The sequence below is a fragment of the Taudactylus pleione genome, unplaced genomic scaffold (assembly GCF_031769625.1).
Source record: "Taudactylus pleione unplaced genomic scaffold, aTauple2 ptg000309l, whole genome shotgun sequence".
NCBI classification, from domain to species: Eukaryota; Metazoa; Chordata; class Amphibia; order Anura; family Myobatrachidae; genus Taudactylus; species Taudactylus pleione.
Window position 1 is genome coordinate 4,410,864 of NW_028284710.1, and position 19,642 is coordinate 4,430,505.

At 46.2% G+C, this 19,642-nt stretch overlaps 1 protein-coding gene across 1 annotated transcript in view; it reads right to left on the minus strand.

Annotated features, from left to right (window-relative positions):
- Positions 1 to 19,642, minus strand: part of GALNT12 (polypeptide N-acetylgalactosaminyltransferase 12) — a 75,917-nt gene that overhangs the window by 17,862 nt on the left and 38,413 nt on the right. The window contains exons 3-7 of the mRNA XM_088442273.1: positions 16,319 to 16,508; positions 13,906 to 14,091; positions 10,875 to 10,992; positions 5,800 to 5,976; positions 5,325 to 5,456 (exon numbers count right to left, since the gene is read on the minus strand). Coding sequence (XP_088298399.1) covers positions 5,325 to 5,456; positions 5,800 to 5,976; positions 10,875 to 10,992; positions 13,906 to 14,091; positions 16,319 to 16,508 — 803 coding nt within the window. The remainder of the gene's footprint in view (positions 1 to 5,324; positions 5,457 to 5,799; positions 5,977 to 10,874; positions 10,993 to 13,905; positions 14,092 to 16,318; positions 16,509 to 19,642) is intronic.

Here is a 19,642-nt window from a genome sequence, read left to right on the forward strand (position 1 = left end):
AGTAACCTCATCGCCGAGTGTAGGGACACCCGGCGGCTGTGCAGACAACTGCGCACCCTTGACTGTAAAGCAGAGATCTTGTCCTCCGTCACGAAGATCCTTTGCTGTCCCGAGTACAATAAGGCTCCAAGATGCAGAATCCTCCGAGATGGGATGAGAGTGGACTTTTGCCAGTTGATTAACCAGCCGTGCCGTTGCAGCAGTGCAATGGTCAGGTCCAAGTGGCGTAACAGGAGCTCTGGAGATCCTGCCACCAATAACAGGTCGTCCAAGTACGGCAACATGCGGACTCCCTGCAGCCGCAGAGAAGCCGCCATGACCGCCATCACCTTGGTGAAAACACGTGGTGCTGTCGCCAGGCCAAAAGGTAACGCCCGAAACTGGAAGTGGTCGCTGCGGATTGCAAACCTGAGGAACTGTTGATGGCGCAAAAGAATAGGGACATGCAGGTAAGCGTCCTGTATGTCCAATGACACCATGTAGTAACCAGGTTCCAGCGCCAGAATGATGGACCGTAGGGTCTCCATCCGAAACTTCGGGACCCGCAAAGACTTGTTGAGTGCTTTGAGGTTGAGAATCGGACGATATGACCCATTGGGTTTCTGTACCAAAAATAGATTTGAATAGAAACCCTGGCCCCTCTGGGAGAATGGAACAGGCACTATAACTCCAGCCTGGAGCATAGTGTGCAATACCTTCCGCAGCTCCGTAGCCTTGTTCCGGTCTGATGGTAGACCCGTGGTGAAGAATCGAGCCAGGGGTCTGTGCCGGAAGGAGAGGGCGTATCCGTGGGAAACCACCTCCAGAACCCAAGTGTCTGTCGTAGTGGCCGACCAACACTCGCCGATCTGCAGCAGGCGGCCTCCCACTCTGGGATCCCCCAAAGGGAGGCCCGGACCGTCAGGCCGCAGGCTTGTCATCTGGCTTGGGGGCCGGACGTCTGGTACTCCATGCCTGCTTTCGGGGCTTGGACGATTTCTTAGGACCAGCCTGCCGAGGAAACGACTGTGGTTTGGGCCTGCCCTGGGCCCTAGATGACCGAAAGGACGATGGTCCAGAACCAGAAGGAGCAGCGGCTGACGGGAGACAAGCCGATTTGGCTGCCGCCAGCGTGGCCACAATCTTATCCAGATCCGGACCGAAGAGAACTTCTCCGGTAAACGGCAACGCCTCCAGACCCTTTTTGGAATCTGCGTCGGGCAGCTACCGCTGCTAAAGAAATCCTAGACACCAGAGTACTAATGTCTAGGGCCGCCTCGTTGATGTAGGTGGCCGAATCACGAAGATTGCCAATCAACTCCGCCTATTCGGCCGGACAGTCGGAATCAAAAGAAGCCTCTAATGAATCCGCCCAGCGCTCCATCGCTCTGGCAACCCAGCAAATGGCCATAGCCGGCCGTGCTGCCCCCCCCGCAAGGGAATAAGCGGACTTCAGGCAGATCTCCACCTTGCGGTCCGTAGCATCCTTAAGGGAGGACATGGATGGCATCGGCAATGTGGCACTATGGACAAGACGGGTCACGTGAGAATCCACCTGTGGAGGGGATTCCCACTTTGCAAAATAATTATCCGCGAACGGATAAGCCACCGCCAGGCGTCTCTGCGGCTGGTATCTTTTGCCAGGCTTCCTCTAAATGGTCCACCAACTGACCCGAAAGAGGAAAGACTGTGGCATCGCCCTTCACATCTTTGAAAAAGGCATACTTAGGTTTAGCCGCTGGGGGAACTTCGTCCTCAATCACCAAGGCTGTGCGGACCGCCCGAATAAGTCCAGGAATATATACTTTGGACTTAGCATCAGCGTCCTTAGCATGGAGAGGTTCCTGATCGTAAGGATCCAGAATCTCCCCATCATCAGACGTCCCCTCGTCATCCTCATAAGGAGCCGACAGAGACGCCACCGGCCGTTTATGTGGCCGCATCACAGACTCCCCTTGCAACACATCCGACAAGTGCTGTACAGAACTCGTCAGGGAGTTAACCCACGCTGGCTCCTGAGAAACCGGGAGCGGGGAAATAGGGAGACTGTGGGGTACCACCAATTGTCGTGGGAAACCCTGCATGGGTGACGACACCACTGACTGCTGGGACAAACCCATCGGTGTAAACGCGGGCTGCGGAGCTAACTGGCCCACTAAGGCTGTAAGCGCTTGAGCGAAACAAGCCCAGGGCGGCTCCTGTACCGGTGCAGTAACCGTAAGAGGCCGCGCCATAGACAAACACTGCCGGCAAAGGCCCTCCGCGCTACCCTCCCCCTCCGCTAACGGTACTTTACACGTAGTACACTGTAGCCGGAGGGGAAAATCACTTTCAGACATGATGGCACCACGTATGTGACCCCTCTCACCAATTATATATTTAAGAGGCGAGAGACCACCCTGCAGCACCGCACCGCAAGGGCTTAGCAGAAAAAACAGGGACAGTATAAAGCTGACAGTTTAGAAAAAAAGTTACAGGCAGCAGCGCTAGCACAGTCACATACAATGCAGAGAAATAACAATTCCTGCACTAACAGCGCTGATCACTCAACTACACAGACACAGGGCCTGGTAGGACACAGCGCTGCATACACAGACCTGACCACAGCGGAGGAGAGGTATGCGGGGGGACCCAGACCACGATGCTTCCAATGCAGGCTTCCAGGAGCGTTCACCATGCTTCAGAAAAGATGGCCACCGAGGAGCAGAGAGAAGGCTGGCCTGGGGGAGGAGCGCTGACACAGGGCCAGTCAGCACAGTGCAGAGAGGGCTGTGTGCAGCGGGGGAGGCGCCGGCTGTGAGACAGGGAAGGCGTACTCCCCTGGCATGCATTTAACCCCTGGGACGCCGCAGCGCTACCGCTCTGCTGCGGTCCGCTGTCCCAGGGGGTAGTGGAAGCACAGGTTGGTCGCCCGGCTCCACGCTGCAGCCAGTCCCCAGGGAGCCCCCTGCCTGGGGACTTGGGACCATGTGATCAGCGGGGACCCCCCGCGGGACCCCGCTGCTTACCTCTGTCCCCCTTGAATCCGGCCATGGTCCGGAACATCTGGGGTCACCGCTAGCTGTGACCCCAGATGTCCACCAGCATCCCTGGATCAGTACCGGCGTTCTGGTACCGGCGGGGTGTAGGGAAGACAGCATGGACGTCAGGACTGACTGTCCATGCTGTTCATCCAGATGTGCAGCCACAGCTGCATGAAGAAAAAGCTTCAGGGGCTCTTCTAAGCCCCCCTCTAGCAGGTGCCTCCGACTACGGCCGGGCACCAAACGAAACTGAGATGCCTTGGCTCGGGGGCGGGGTATAGGAGGGGGACCTAGTGCATCCTGGGAGGCTGAAAGCTTAACTCTTTGGTGCCCGATGACTGACGTCACACCTATACCCCAAGGTATCCTGTGGATACCCTATGGACCCTGAAGTAGAAAGATGCTCGAAACAAGCTGCATCACACGGGATCTGGTGCACGAGAAGGGCTGTTTGGTACGGCTGCAGCAATAGTGTATGAGGGCACATCGGTAGTAATTATCTATAACTATTAGAAATAATGAAGTTAACTATAAAGAAAGTTTCCTTATGCTGGGTACACGCCTGAACAATATATATCGTTCGGTCGAGTGATGGTGCATCGGCGAGTGTGTACACCAGATATACAGTATATGATCGGCCCTGCAGCACAGCCGATTGCGATATATCTAGCAAATATATCGTTTCCTCTGGCTGTCTGTATGGCCAACCCGCTGACCACACGATACAGATGTGTCCTCACTTGTCTTTGCAACAATCGCGACAAACAGCCCCTCTCGCACACCGGGCATCATCTTTGCTTATGAGTCTAAGTCGCAATGCGGTGCGGCCAGGATGCAGCAGGAGACTGTGCTGAACGAGTCTCTCAATCAGCATGCGAAGTACCACGATGCAGCGGCGGCAGCTATTCTCCACGCTAAACTCCGTTTACAGACTCCATAGCACACAAGTGTCACATATCAAAATAATCAGTACAGTCTCCTGGTGCGTCCTAATCACACCGCACTGCAACTTAGATGCATTTTTGGCAAAAGAGACGCCAGACGCTAGCAGAGATGCATGGGACCTAGCAGCTCACTCATAACCGGCATATCGCGCTGCATGGCGTATTGAGGCTAGATGAGCAAGGACACATATGCATGTCGCCCACAAAATCCACTGAATATGAAGTCACCAATGGGCGGGCATATTAAAACTGCTCTGCTGGCAGACGATTGGTAAGTGTATATGCACTTACCAATCATTAGATAGGTCGTGTGTACCCTGCTTTACAGTTTTAGGATTTAAACAAGTAAATTGTGGGCCCACTGAGATCATACGATTAAATTGCATTTTTGTCAGCTCATATCAAGGGCTTTGTGGATTAGAGGAATTAAAAAATAATTTTGGTCTATTTAACTGTACACGTAAAATGCATGCTAGTGTAGATACCCTTTTGATCATCTTCAGTTAGCTTGTCCAACATGTAAAACATTTAAAATTTAAATAACTAGTGACATTTATAGTCACTACCTTTCAATGTATTCTACTACCCAATACATAACTAGTGTTAATTTTAGCACCCTGCACCTGTCACAACACGTGCAGTTCCTCTTTCCTACCTGGGGTATCGCCCTCTGCTCTTGTGCTTCTAAACACACTCATCAAATTGCTGAAATACAGACTAGAGTGTGCTAGAAGCACCAGAGCAGAGAGCAACACCCCAGACAGGAAAGATGAACTGCATGGGTTGTGACAGGAAGGGGCGTAGAGAGCCCGGCCGGGCCCAGGTGAAGAGGGTGTGGCCTGATTGCGGGAGGCGTGGTCATGCCCTCTTGAGCGAAAGGAAAAATAAAAAAATAAATAAAAAAAACTTTTGTAGTGCCGCTGCGCGCTCGGGAGGGGGGCGCTGTGAGCCCCTCAGCCCGGCGCAAAGCCAGAGGGAGGCGTGATCAGTGTGATTGCTCCCCCCTACAGGCATAGGAGACTGCTGCGGCTGCTGCTCAGCAGCTGCGAGCAGTCTCCCACTGCAGCCAAGAATGGGTGGGTGGGAGGGAGGGAGGGAGGGGGGAGAGCAGCGCCAGGCCAATAGTATCCGCTCCTCCACTCGGCGCCCCTGGTGACAGGTGCCGGGTGCTAGAATGAACACTAACATATCTAATTAGCTCTCCACTCAGACTCCTATATGCTCACCTAGGCTAACATTTGATTATCTAGGCAACTGGAAATTAAGAGCTTGTCAAGCTAAAAGCTCACACATTTACATCACGGCTAAACAACATCTGCAAGCTCTGCTAATTTTATGTTACGGACAGTGATTGAAGTGACATAAATTGTGAACTTACCATTCCAAAGCGGCCTGATTGGTCCTCAGGGACATGGAGCTCTGGGAAAACATTCTCCAAAAACCATTTGAATGGTTTGCACTGCAGTCTCTCCCTTAGCTGTCTTCTCTCCGTCACATCTCCATATGGCTCCTGTAAAAGACACAGGTTGCAAATATGAAGTGTTAATTATTGATTTGCCTGTAACAAAAATTAGCTGCAAGCATTGGACATATGAAACAGTTAGATATGAATTGCAAATACATAATGGTATTATATCATTTGTACACGCCATGAGATCTCTATTCACAAATGTTAACTCTTTTTTGATCATTATTATCCGTTATAGCCAGCCAAATAGATATTTGAAAAAAATGTAAATGTACACAGAGAGATATTTTCAATTACTTACCTGATTTATGCATTGGATAATATATATCATGGCTCTGTAATTGACATCATAATCTATACAATATTTATATATACGGTATCTTACCAATCGGGCATGTGGGTTTCGGTGGTAGTAAAGCTCTTTATATCCATCCATCCAAACTTCTGCTGCACGCACGCTGTTTGCCAAAGCTTTACTCCGAGAGTATGGGGCTTGCTTCGGAAAGACATGTCCTACATGGGAACATGGGTGAACTTCAAGGGTTCCACCACACTGCCAGATCTGTAATAGACACACAACTAATAGAAACAGGTAAAGCTTAAAACATACTGAACTTGAAAAATAAATCATATGCACCACTCACTCAAAGTACACCTCTAATGTAGCTACTGAAGGAGACTGGGGAGGAAATAAAATGTACTACAATTTGTCGAAATCTACATTTTTCGGTTCTAAAGCAAACTTAAAAGTGTGTTTTATTAGAGGCAAAACCCAGCATGTTTAGCCTTTTAATAAAATTGCCCCTTTAAATTCTGCAGCAAAAATAATTGATAAACGTTGATTTTCACAAATGACAATTCATTAAATTTCTCCCTGTATCTTGATAACTAAATAATTTCCAAATATTGCTCAGTAAGGGATAAAGAATTAATTGCCAACAAGTCAGTGACAATCCCTTGCTAACAATATAGGTTAAAATCCAGACATAGCTATATAATAACTTCATAAGGTCTGCGTGTGCAGTGCATGGGATACAGGACAGACACAGCCGGCCAGGAGTAAGTATGGGAGCTGGGAAGGTAGGAGGGGGTGGATCAGGCAGAGCCGTAACTAGACTTTTTGGTGCCGTGTGCCAGAGATAGCATTGGCGCCCCCACGCCCTCATTTTTTGAAATAGGGACATAAGATAGTGCACCTGAGAAAGGGCCATGGCGTCATGGGGAAGGGCCAGGGAAGAGATAGGGGTACTCCTGGGGCAGCCAGGAAATGCTGGTGATAAAATAAGAGGAAGCTACAAGTAAGAATTATAATAAACAGGGAAATTGACAGGCCCAAACAGCGCCCCCTGCCCTGTGCCATGGCACTGGTCACACTACCCTAGTTACGGCCATGGGGTCAGGGGTGGGGAACAATTAGCAATTCAGTATTTTAGGTATATAGGTCATATCTGTGATATCTGTCAAGTATATTTATATTTAAGTAGGACAATTAGGCAAAAATGTGAAATATTATTTTATACAGCAAATGCATATCTAAAATAACTTCCCAAAAAGTATTCTTTACTTAAATGTATGTCTCCTACACCATTAAAAAAAAAAAAAAAAAACAGGAGAGCACAATGGAAAATTTTAATACTTGTTTATTAATGTAGAGCACATATATCAGGTCAAATACTGTAGGCAGGGGCAGATTCGCCATAGTCCTTACCAGGAGATTTCCCGATAAGCCGATTGCCATTATCGCATCGTGAGGCTGCCTTTTGGGTTTTTCCCATCTTAATATTTTTTTTTCCTTTTACCTACTGTAGGAAGTGTGTATTCTATTCCCTGGACTTAATAGCAACAGGCTTATCTAAGCCAGCCCTGGGTCTCGACCTGATTTTGCAGTGCTTCCCGATTACTGCCTCTTCCCTGTGAGCAGACACCGCATTGAAGGGGAGATCTATTAAGCCTTGGGGCGTGATGTATCAATAAAAAAATGCAACAAAACCTCAGAGGTTTACCGCAATCCAAAAGGCACGCCGTATGTATTAAGAAGGATCTGCAGAAGATATCAGATATCCGCTACAGACCAACGGCACAGCAGTCCCCATAGAATTCTATGGGGCTGTGATGTGTTGGTATGCAGCGATCTCCGGGAAAGCAAAACTTCCCAGAGTTTTTGCTCGATAGGCAATGCCATCTATAGCGGTCATACCAAATGGAAGCCAATGTGCTTCTTTCTGCAGAATTCCCAAGAGAGGGTTCCTTCAGATTCCTCCATTTGTGAGTGTGACAGCCTCTGGCCAAGACAGATGTAAGCAGCGATGCTGGGGTGAAAGTCACTTCTCTCTTCTGGCCGAGCACGATTGTGCTCTTTCATCAGCAACAGCTTTCATCTCCCCCCCCCCTCCTCCACTACCTCTCTGCACATGATAGCCTCTGTGTCTGCCTCCACATGTGACATCTTCCTGTGTCTTACTCTCCTCTCTGCTTTTGGCCTTCCTCCTGTCTCAACAATTCATGCGGGACTATTTCTCCCGACATGTGCTTGCCTTCCCACATGTGCATGCAGCAAAGGAGGCAGAAGAGATCTCTTACATCATACAGTGTTGTAGGCCCATTAGGATAAAGTGGCTGGCATTGGTGGGTGGGGGGTATGGCCAATTAATTTAATGATGGAGTAAGGTTGGGGGCTGGTCATTTAATGGGAAGGAGGGCCAATAGTGTATTGTTGTGAGGTATTCAATTAATATTTGGGTTAATGTGATGGGGACTACTAAATTGTGACGTGATAGTAGTGCATATTTAAGTTGGAGTGAAATTACTGTTAATGTAATACTGTGATGGTAAGGGGCTTAGTTGAATGTGGGTGTGAGATGAAGAAACAGAAGGGCTATTTAATAAACGTGATTGCTATTAATTTAATATCAGAGATAGTTCGGGTGGAAGAAGAACCAAAATGTTGACTCTTTGTTCAGCTTTCAATGTGGCGAACACAGAACCTGTTTTCTAAAAGGGTCCTGGCAATCCAGGATCCAACCAAGCTCGACTGAGCATAACACATCAACACCAGGTTGTCAAAGCTGCAAGAACAGGTAGGAGACTACATTCGTTGTCTGTCAAATTTCTAGACTGTGGTGAGACCATACTGATTTGGAGAACTGATGCAGTCAGTACAATGTCCCGAGAGCAGGAACAGTGAAGGAGGTAGGAATAGGCAACATAGCCAATGCATAATAAAATACCATGGCAAGTGAGGCTAAATCAATAGGTTTTACTTTCTATGAACGTAGAATTATAGATGTCACTCTGGGCAAGTCTATATTACTTCCCCCAGCTCTACTTTTTCCTTCCTTTGCTTTGGATTCATCTGACTTGCTCCTCCACATTAATCCAAAGCAAAGGAAGAAAATGCAGAGTACCAGTGAGGTCTTCAGTGGGAGTTACTGATGCATGAACAGAAATAAAAAATAGAATAACCAGACCGCAAAAGCAGCATACCATATGCACTATTACTACTATCACTCTCCGCATCTAACATGCTCCATCAAGCCACTATTTCTCCCAGCATGCACTATCACAAAATGTCATTCTTTTTGCATTAGTATAAAGAAAGTTCATATTGTACAGGGGTCACTATAATGTTCCCTGTATTGAGAGGGGTCACTAAAATGTGCTCTATATTGAATGGGGGTCACTGAACTTATCTTGGTATGGGATGGGGGTGTCACTGGAATTGTATGTGAGTCACGGGATTGCAGGAATGGAGTGTGCAGTAATCACTAGAATGAGATCCATTTTGTGCAGGGATCACAAAAATGCTGTGTTTTGTATTGATGGCAAATGAATATTTATAGCTATAATATTGATAAATTTGTTAATAACATTATCATGAAAGTACTTTTGTCATTGCCCAACCCAATTAGGATTTATAACTATCTTTTATTTAGAAGGCTCCACAAAGTTTATGCAGTGCTTTACAGGGAATATGCAAAGCATCAGTAAAACATGATATGGTACAGTAAAGCTGGGTACACACATAAAAGATATATCTGCAGATGATGGTTGTTCATACACACTGAACGGGATGCAGTTATAATTCTGACCACAGGGATTCCGACACTCAGAATGCCGGTGCCAGAATCCCGAAGGCAAGTAGCTAGGTTAGGGGGAGGGTTAGGTTTAGGTTGCCCGGGGAGAGTTAGGTATAGGGTGCGGAGAGACGTATGTTAGGTTTAGGCACTAGGGGGAGGTTAAGTTCAGGGTTAAGGTAGGATGATGGAGAGGGTTAGGATAACGACCAACAGGTGTTGGTATCCTAACCCTGTCGGGATGCCGGTGTTGGAATTCTGACCCCCGGGATTCTGAGAGCCAGCATCCCGTACCTAACCCCACTTAATAACCATCATGTGTCATCTGGCCGCAGGTTGAGTCGCGCCCCCTCCCCATATTCTCTACAGCAAAGGGAATGGGCATTCGACCGCCCGTACACACAGCACGATGTGCAGATATATTTGCCATCGGCCACTGTACTGACATATCGCTGGCACGCACTGGCCGATGCACACACACGATACATTGGGCGATCAATTGATCGGCCAATATATCTGCCAGTGTGTACCCAGCAGAACTCTAAATGTACATATCTTTGGAACAACACAGAGTAATAAATCAACATACTAAACAGGATGTGGTCAAGAAGTGAGGGATGGAAAACTCATGGTATATGGACAGGTAAGTGGAGGTGAGTTATAGGGAGGGGAAGATAGTTCAGCACTAATGAGCCTGTAACCAATGAAGGGTGAAGACGAGAGACAGTGAGCACGAGAAGGAAGGATTATGGGAGAACATTGGGAATGAGGGCACTGACTGAAATATTACATACTAGTAGAAGGGGTGAACAGTTGGAGGGTGAACTAAGGAGAAGAGAAGATCATGGGAGGAGAGAAGAGGAGATATATAGGCATGGTAGGTTTTGATGAAAATGTGTTTTGAGTGAACATTTGAAGCTGGCGAGAATCTCAGATAGCCTGACTTGGTGAGGTAATGAGTTCCAGAAGAGGGGATCGGAGGTGGCAGGAGAAATCTTGGAAGCAGGCATGAGTGGAGGCAAGCATGGTGTCCTACTTCTCTCGGCCTTTGAAAAGGGAGCAGTGTGACCCCAATACTGGTGCAGGCCGAAGTGTATTTGAACGGCATGATGGATCACTTACTGCTAGTGTGCCCCTGCCAATTTAACCCCACCTACTGACAATTTGGCCCCACCTACAACATAAAGCTACTTTCAGAATAGTTTCCAGGGCCACTATAAAATTCCCAATAAACCGGACTGTAGGTTTAATTGAACATTTGAGTTTACTTTAGCTCACTGGTCATATATTTCTTCCAGTACAGCAGAAGGATGACTCAACATTAAAAAGTTAAATGAGCATTTATCAATCAGTATACAGTATTTATATGCTAAAAAGGATAACTTACCCTAAATGAAAATTCAAGATTTTCTCCACCCCATACTTCCATTCCAGTATCATACGATCCCAAGTATTCAAAATATTTCTTACTGACAGAGAACAACCCACCAGCCATGGTCGGAGAACTGTAAAGAAAAAAAATGTTGATTGCATATTAATACAGTATATCAAAATACCCATAAGTTCAATATGCAATTCCCATACTATTGACACAAACTGCAGAATTTCAGAGATTGACATGCATATGGTTAACTTTATCTAAGCTTGTGTTGAAGTGGATATGCTGCTACCCATTTCCCACTCATTCAGATTCCAAAACTAAGAGAGAGAGCTTTCACAACTACCGCTATCACTGGCAAATGTAGGCAGCCAATAGTTAAGGGACACCTAACACATAAGACCTAAGACATGTCACTCATCCAATTATTTTAATGCCCCAGCGGCTCAACAAACACACAGAGCGCCATCCACTGGTATGAAGGAAAAGCAGCATTTTACTTGTGTAGATGTTGGCTGTTGCTACTCAATTTCAGTGTTAAGCTGAGAGTCTGGTGCTTGGCAATAATGTCCCAGCCAAGTGACTCATTCCAAGTCTGAGCAGAACAAGATGCCACCTCCACCTCCCATGTTGTAAGGAATAATGTGAGTGGGGAAGCAATGCTCGAAGGGGGGAAAGGGGTGCTGTCCCAGGGCGACTGACCTAATGCACAAGATAAAACGATGATTATAAGCATCTAGCCTCCTTGGGCGATAAACAGCCCTTCTTGTCGTGACATGCCGTAGCTTGACTCAGTAGCGCCAAGGGTATTTTTACCTTCAAATGTGTCTTATTTGCACAGAGATGTGAATAGTTGGCACAAACAGCTTCTGCTGATTAAAGTGATATGCAGCATGCCTATATTCTGTAAGCGACTGTGGATGTATCTGCATGCGAAACGCTACGTTACAGTATCCAACCCAGTTCATTGACACAAAGCACAAACCACTTAACCGGGCGATGGAAACCCAGGTTCCTATCAACGTAGATCTGTAGAGCCCACACAAAATTAAAAAACTATAAAGGACAACCGAGAATTCTGCTGGTCCATCTCAGGTAAATAAGGGATCAGACGTACCTGTTAAATATGGAACCCGTGACACCTCAGTAACGAGAAAAAACCCTCTGGTCTGCAACCTATGAGGCAGGGTATTCAGCTGTGTACCCCACCCGCTGAAGAAATAGCCTAGAGGAGAAACAAAAAGTACAGACTAGACCGGCTTCAAGTAAGAAGAAAGGTCAGTCTGGAACACCCTTGGAGTGGATTTGGGAAAATTACGCCATGTCGAAAGATCAACGGCATCTTGCAGAGGTCCTGCCTGTACACATGCACACAGGTAGTGAACAAGGGACTGTCAAGGAACAGATGTCTGTTGTGCTGAGAAGATTCAAACCATTGCAATGTAAAATTGACAGGGGTTCAAACAAGAGGTAAGATCTCTAACAGAACACCGGCTATGCTGGGTCCTGGAGAACACCTACTTTAGTACTAAAAGGGATGAAAGACCCTAAGGAATCTCCCCATTAGGGAAAGGAACCAGTTCTAAAACTATTTAGAGTATCCAGTTACCTAATAGCCAATTACTGTAGAAGAAAGGTACAAAGGTGAGAGGAGATCCCTGTAGGGCAGTGATTTTCAATCTTTTTAAAATCAAGGCACACTACACAAGACTTTAAAATTGCCAAGGCACACCTTCCGGCGATTTGGCTTGCGCGACCTATGAAAAAACACACTACATTGGCCGCCTGCAGAAATAAAGCAATCACACTGGCCCCCACAGAGAAAAAACAAAAAACACACTGCTCCCCAACTAAAAAAAAAAAAAAAAAAAAAAAGCAGATTGGCTCACCCTGCCCCCGGGCTGGAAGCGCTGGCTCGGTCACTGGCACAGGACGGGCTGGTGGCGCTGGCTCGGTCACTGTCGCGGGGTGGGAAGGAAGTGTCGGCTCAGTCACTGGCGCGGGGCGGGCAGAAGTGATGGCTCTGTCACTGTCAGGAAGCGCCGGCTCGTTCACTAGCGCAGGCTTTCTGGAGGCAACGTGGCGTGCGTAACATGTGATGTCACGCTGCTGCGTCTAGGCAGATGACGGCCCGGGCGCCCCTGAACCTTCCAGAGGACCACAGCGGCAGCCCGGACCATACATTAATGTATAATGTGCCTGGCGGCTCTGGCAGCCGCCGCGGCACACTGGTTGAAAACCGCTGCTGTAGGGTATGAGACAATCCTATTTGTAAATTTTAGATGTCCGTTTATCTCAGGTATGATAAGCTGACACTCATTATCCAGATGCACACTGTTCATCTCATCTTATATATAAGTACAGATAGGCTTTTCGTTCTATTTAATGCAGGTAATCTCCAGCGGAAATAGCACAGAGCTATATACGGTTGCAGGTAATACATTTGGAATAGCCAACTGTGAGGTATTAATATAAATTTGGAATAAGTCTCACTTTTTAGTAAGCTGCTCCAACTTGATATAAATCTGTGGTTACCTCCGTATTATACAAAAATAGACAATGGAAGCTAGTTGAGACAGGAGTCCGAGGACGGGCTAATCCGGTGTGCCTTTGATTCACAAAGACACCCAGTTGATCCCCTGTGAGTTTAACGATCCCTGGCAGCAGTGTTTGGAGGAGGGTAGACTACATTTTATTGATTTATCGGAACCCACTCTGCCAGTTTTGGACTGCGCTGCAGCCCCAACCTTGCAGCCTCCACTTGTCTTAATATATTTATGGCACTGTATACTGCGCACATCTCCTTTAAAACTAGTAAATTAATCCCCGTAATGAGTTTATATTTTAAAGGTAACTATATCTATAAGTAGTAATAAGTATTTTCTTAAATCTCAGTCGTTCACATAAATGTATGTTTTGAATATTAAGAAAGTCCAGACAACATGTACAATATGCAATGTTATTTGAGTAATGTTCATTTAGGAAAAATAATACTGTAGTGTGATGTCCATATTCCGCAGCTATTCAATTTTATACTGACCTTATGACATCAATAGGGGAGCGTCTGCGCTTTTGCTCTTTTTCTGGGACTACGTGCCAAGTGAAGACAAGTCTCCAATCAAACCCTCCAATCTGAGGCTCTCCAGCATTGCCCAGATACTCAAATGTAAGCCAATCAATTACATCAATCACTGGGCAAACAACAGCAGTTTCTTTTTCCCGGATCCTTGGGGGAAAATGGTAACATGCTTAGTAACACCCAGAATACATACTTATCTCTACTTCTAGAATATTCATCTCCTGAATTCATCCCCCCCACCAAGCAGTATCAACCCCTTGTCAGATCAAACTTTGGGCCTGATTCAGACCCACTCGCAAGCGGGTTGATGGTGGGGCACTGCGCACGCCTCGGAGCGAGAGAGAAATTCTCTCGCTCCGGGGCTTGCTACAAACAGGGCGGCTGTCGATGTTGATCGACAGCTCGCCCCGTTTCGTAGGCGGCGTGGGGGGGTGGCTGGACAAACGGAGGCGTTCCCGAAGGAACGCCTGCCGTTTGTGGGCAGCCCTACTGACATCACGAGTGATGTCAGTAGTGAGCCTCCGGCTCTATTAGAGCCGGAAGCTCACTGGGGCTTGCGGCAGACGAGACCCTACCACAAGGGTCTCGTCGCAAGCCTGATGGTCGCGACCATCACCTGGCCGCTCGCTAAAGCTGTGGGTGGTCACCCACAGCTTAGCGAGGGGCCAGAAGGCCGGGTTTTTTAAACAAAGCAGCCGCCCTGATTCAGAGCGAGCGCTTTTTGCGAGCGGCTCTGAATCAGGTCCTTTGTACGTTTATATATATTTGACCTTCCAAACCACTGTAAGAAGGAGAAGCTACAGTATTTGTACATTTTAACAATAAAATAACTAATGCCTGATCACCACCTACATTTGGCAGATTTTTATCACATTTTTATCTTCTCATGTCCAAAGGATTGTAAATTGTTTTTACTTACTCTTTCTACTCTAAATCAGTCTAATGAATAAATGTTTAAATAGCTAAATTATTTCTTCATGGCAAATTCAAAACAAAGGCCCTCATTCAGAGCCGTTCGCTATTTGTGGTCGCTCGTTTAAAAACAAGGGGTGGCTATTCAAATGATCCGTACGCACATTGCAGTCTGTTCACACCTCTAAGTCTGAACGAGCGAGCAAAACATACGCTCGTTTATTTGTTAAAAACGCCCCCTGGCCGCTCGCATCCTACGTCATGTCCGCTATTTATTAGATTAATCGAGTACATCGACCAGCGTATGAACTGCTCGCTATTCTTGTGGTTGGTGTTTGCTACCACAAATTTGCGAGCAGTTCTGGCTATAAAATAACCCAGTGACGTGGTCAATGACGCTGCTGTTTTAAATATGCACACCCATAAAACGCCCGTTTTGACCTTTAAGCACGCCTGCGTTCGGATCTCCACTCCCCATTTTCAAGCACCTTCCCCTGTTACCACCCACATACGCCTCATTCTGTCACTCAAAATAGCAGGCCCTCGCTATATTGCGTACCAACGATTTTCGGCCGCACTGACTGGTTCGCGCATGCGTACTAAAAACCGTACGCATGCGCAGATGTGCAAACATCGCTCGGAACGAGCGTACTGCCGCTAACGAGCGGCTCTGAATGAGGGCCAAAGATCATTTTTACCCCTTTCACACTGCCAAATAACTACTACGCAGTGAGAAAGGGGCCAGTTGAAAAAATAACCCGGGTCGAGTGATCCGGCATGTCAACTCGGGTAGCGAGCAGGGTTGAACATGAGTTCAACCCGGCTCACAGTGCGGAGTGAACGGATAACCAGGATTGAGGCGACCCTTGGAGAGGATCTCAATTTCAAGCTCCGGCTCAGCAGAGATGGCAGTGACATTAAGGCCGGGTCGGGCCACCAGTCTGAAAGGGGTCTCAGGCAGGTCGCACTCGGGATCCACGCGTGTACAAATCCTGGGTGCGACCCGCCATTAGCGATTTAAAAAGGGGTACGACTCATGGTAATTTTCAGCAATTGTTCTGTTGGGTGTAGTAGACAAGTTAGACTTTCAGAATGTTGACAGGGATAGGTCACCCCAACCCTCATATGTTCATAATGTAGACATACATAAAGTTGAATGTCGACAAGCTGCATGTTTGTATTCTGAATATGTCGATGTTCTGAACCATTCAACATTACAGAGTCAACATTCTGAATGTAAAACATTTACTTCTACAATCATTTGCCTAATGTGTCTCCCTCCGCCAAGTAGAATGAAACCAGTTTCAGATCAAACTTTGTTATGTATATGTACATTTCATTAATCTAACCATGGTGAAGTAAAGGGGGACAAAAAAAGTTCATAATTAATATTTAGTCCTTTTAATAAATATAATAATTCTGTCTGCACGTCCTTTAACATACAATACTTTCATTGCCGTACCTTTCCATTAGTGGCTCCAGCCATCCCTCATGGCACTCACAATGGCAATCAAGGAAAGTTAAAACTTCTCCTGTGGCTATGGAAGCTCCAAGCAGACGTGCTCGTACTAGGCCTTCTCTCTTGTTTGCGCGGATAAGCCGTACCTTCTTTAAACCAGAGATATATTTTTCCAAACGCTCTTTGAGATGTTCTAGAAGCAAAGTAACAGAACAGCTGTTGTTAGAAGAATGAAAGTACAGTATCCTTAGATACAAGTCTAACAAATGAAAGTGAAAATGTTCAGATTTCAGTACTGCACAGAATTAGGCTACATACTCAGAAATTTATAAACGTTTCTGCACCATGGCACAAGATATATGACGTTCCAGGTACAAGAGTCATTTCAATTCCCATTAAGAGGCTGAATGAGAGCTATAACATTGCAAATGGGTTTTGGTGGTTTTATGTGCAGGTTATAAACCGCACATCAAACCACCAGATTGAAAATACTAATCCAGATTTTTACACATAAAGAACAAAGTTGCACAATGTATCAAACTGCAGTTCAGAAAAAGATTAAAAAAAAAAAATGTAGATCCCACCACACATTAATATATAAATGTATTTACACATGCAGAAGTAGACAGACAGTGTCTGCCTACTTCTGACAGCTAATTGTTCAGCTGGGAACAAAGTGCCCAACACCAGGGTTTGCACTTATGCGCTATAGCATGTTTTACTTGCATATGACAGTGTAGGACTCATCTCTGCAAATTGATCAGGTCCTGCAGAAAGTGCTCCAACCAATAGGATGTGGCTGTCTCTCTATTATCCAGTCAACATGGCATACAAATCAATGAATCGCCAGTAAAGAAGGAGACAAGCTCTTTGGCGCCATTCTCTTCCATAGTGTTGCAGGATCGGGACCTGGAATGATTGCTAGGCTCTCCTTTTTCACAACCCTCACACACACACACACATCCAATTCTGTTATAGCACGGAGGAGCCAAGTATAAGTCATAAGAAATGTTATTGTTGGCAGGGCTTACTAGCTAGTAAAGTATGTCCGTAATATTGTCAAAATTGGAGCTGGTGGGCTCCATGGCATGTCAGGAGCTCTCTTATAGTAGCTATCGTGATTGGGTTGTGAATCCGGACTCGGGTTGTGAACTGGTTGGACAGGATTCTGTGGAGAAACTGGATTCAGGCAGCAATACTGTGGAGACAGAGCCAGAACAGATTCACAGCAGCCAAAAGACGCTGGGTATCCAAGATGCTTCTTGGCCCGGACTGACTCATGTAACCTGCAGGTGTTTTCAGAGGTTTACAGCATGCCAGGAATCAGAATCTCTGCAAAAGATTGGGAAATGCACTGCAGCAGCACTTGCTAGAAGGACTGTGATAAACACTCCAATCTGGATCCCACAGGTTTGCAGACACAGATGAATCCTAAGGTGGATAATTAACCTTGAGTGGTTATTAGCAATCAGGGATGAAAGCCCCCCATACATCAGCGACTGATTGCTGTGATGTTGTAATCCTTTAAGGATTACAGATAAATATCACCATTATTTTGTGCATTTGCACTTTGATTACATCTATATTCCATCAATGAGCTGATTTATCTACAGCACTCAGCGTCTGCCACGCCAGGTTTGTCTGCCAGCCGCGGCTCAGCAGAGTGGGGAACACACGGGACTTCATCACCTTATCTCTCTGAGAGAGCAACCCCACTGCCGGGTATTCCGCTACCGCACTGACTCCAGCCTTCACAGCAGGGTTTAGGCTGTGTCCCACGACCACCAGAGCGGCCAGCTTCCCCTGGCACATACGTGTGCATTTATACTATACACTCCTCGGCATTCTCCAGCTGCGTACCGGCCTCCCATCATTAGGCTGGCACCGCATCCACTTCTGGAGCAACACACCATCATTGCCTTGGGGTGAGCTAATACATGTGAGTTTTCATTATACACAGGATTATCCATATGCTATCCGAATCATTTTACTCAATTGACTGACTTTTATTCATTTTTTGCAATATTCATTTATTCATCATATACGGATTCTATTTTTTGGTTCTATCTTAACCAGGTTACTACTTTTTTGGAGCGGTATATTTGCCAGCCATTTGGGAATAGATATTTTAATATCTCTTTTTTCATTGTCATCTCCATATCATTTGCTATATTATATTGACTGGCAATACGATTATTTAGGTGCAGAGTGTAATCATTTTATTTTTACATGTTGATATTTTTGTTTCAATTGTTTTATAGTACTGTATATTGATATATAATAAACATTTTATGCAATTATAATCCATTAATGTTTTATATGTGACACTAGCGCCATCCCACCTTCCTTTACTCTTTGCATTTTTGGGCACCCTTGTGCTCATTGGGAGCGGTGGCATGTGCCCAGGTGGTAGGCAGCTGTGTCTATTTAGTTTTAATTATCCATATATTCATTAGTGGTTGATACACACTTCCCTTTTGGCGCTTGGTTATTTTACTTTATCTTAGAATTTTACCGATCCTGCGAAGGATCGCGGAACATCGATGGCCGCCGGTCAGCATTTCCGATCTGATCGCAACATCGCGGCGATCCATCGCAGATATATTGGGACGTTTAGGCAATAACTATGGCTGTTTTAAGTATTGCAGACAGAGAAATAGTGAACTCAGCAGGTTACTGAAAGCAGAGATCAGTGGCTGGAATCTGGATACTGGATTCAGCAGGGCAGTCAGAAGGAACTGCTGCACAAATGATCAGAAATAACTCTAGCAGGAAACTGGGTACTAAGGCTCAGAAACCTGCCACAGCGGTAACTGTGTTAGACGTTGCACTGGCAATTTGCTAGAGCCAGTGAATGGAACTTATACTCCTGGGTTAGTTGTGAGAGAGTAGAATCAGGTGGTTCAGAGAGGCTGCTAAGCACCTTCAGTCCCATCCTCTTTTATTAAAAACACACACAGCTATCTGCCCCACAATCTTTGATAGCAGCCCTGAACACAGCCACTGATTCCTGACCCAGGTTTTACCAGCACACCTCAAGTACCTTTGCTGGTGAGTTCAGTTGCCGGCGCAAAGTACATACATGGATCTCCTCACTGCCATTTGCGGTATATACACTACAAGCAGCACGCTTTGTATACCTCCAATCTGATCTATACTGCTGGCTCCAGGCTTGTGCACGCTGTTCTGATGGACAAATCCGGCAGCTTCATTGGCGCTCTCCTACATCTAGAGCTAGTGAGTTATACTGCATAATTATTGTGCATCATCACTGCAGTCATTGGATTCACACTGTATTTGGCAGCGACACCTGTATAACAGTGATAA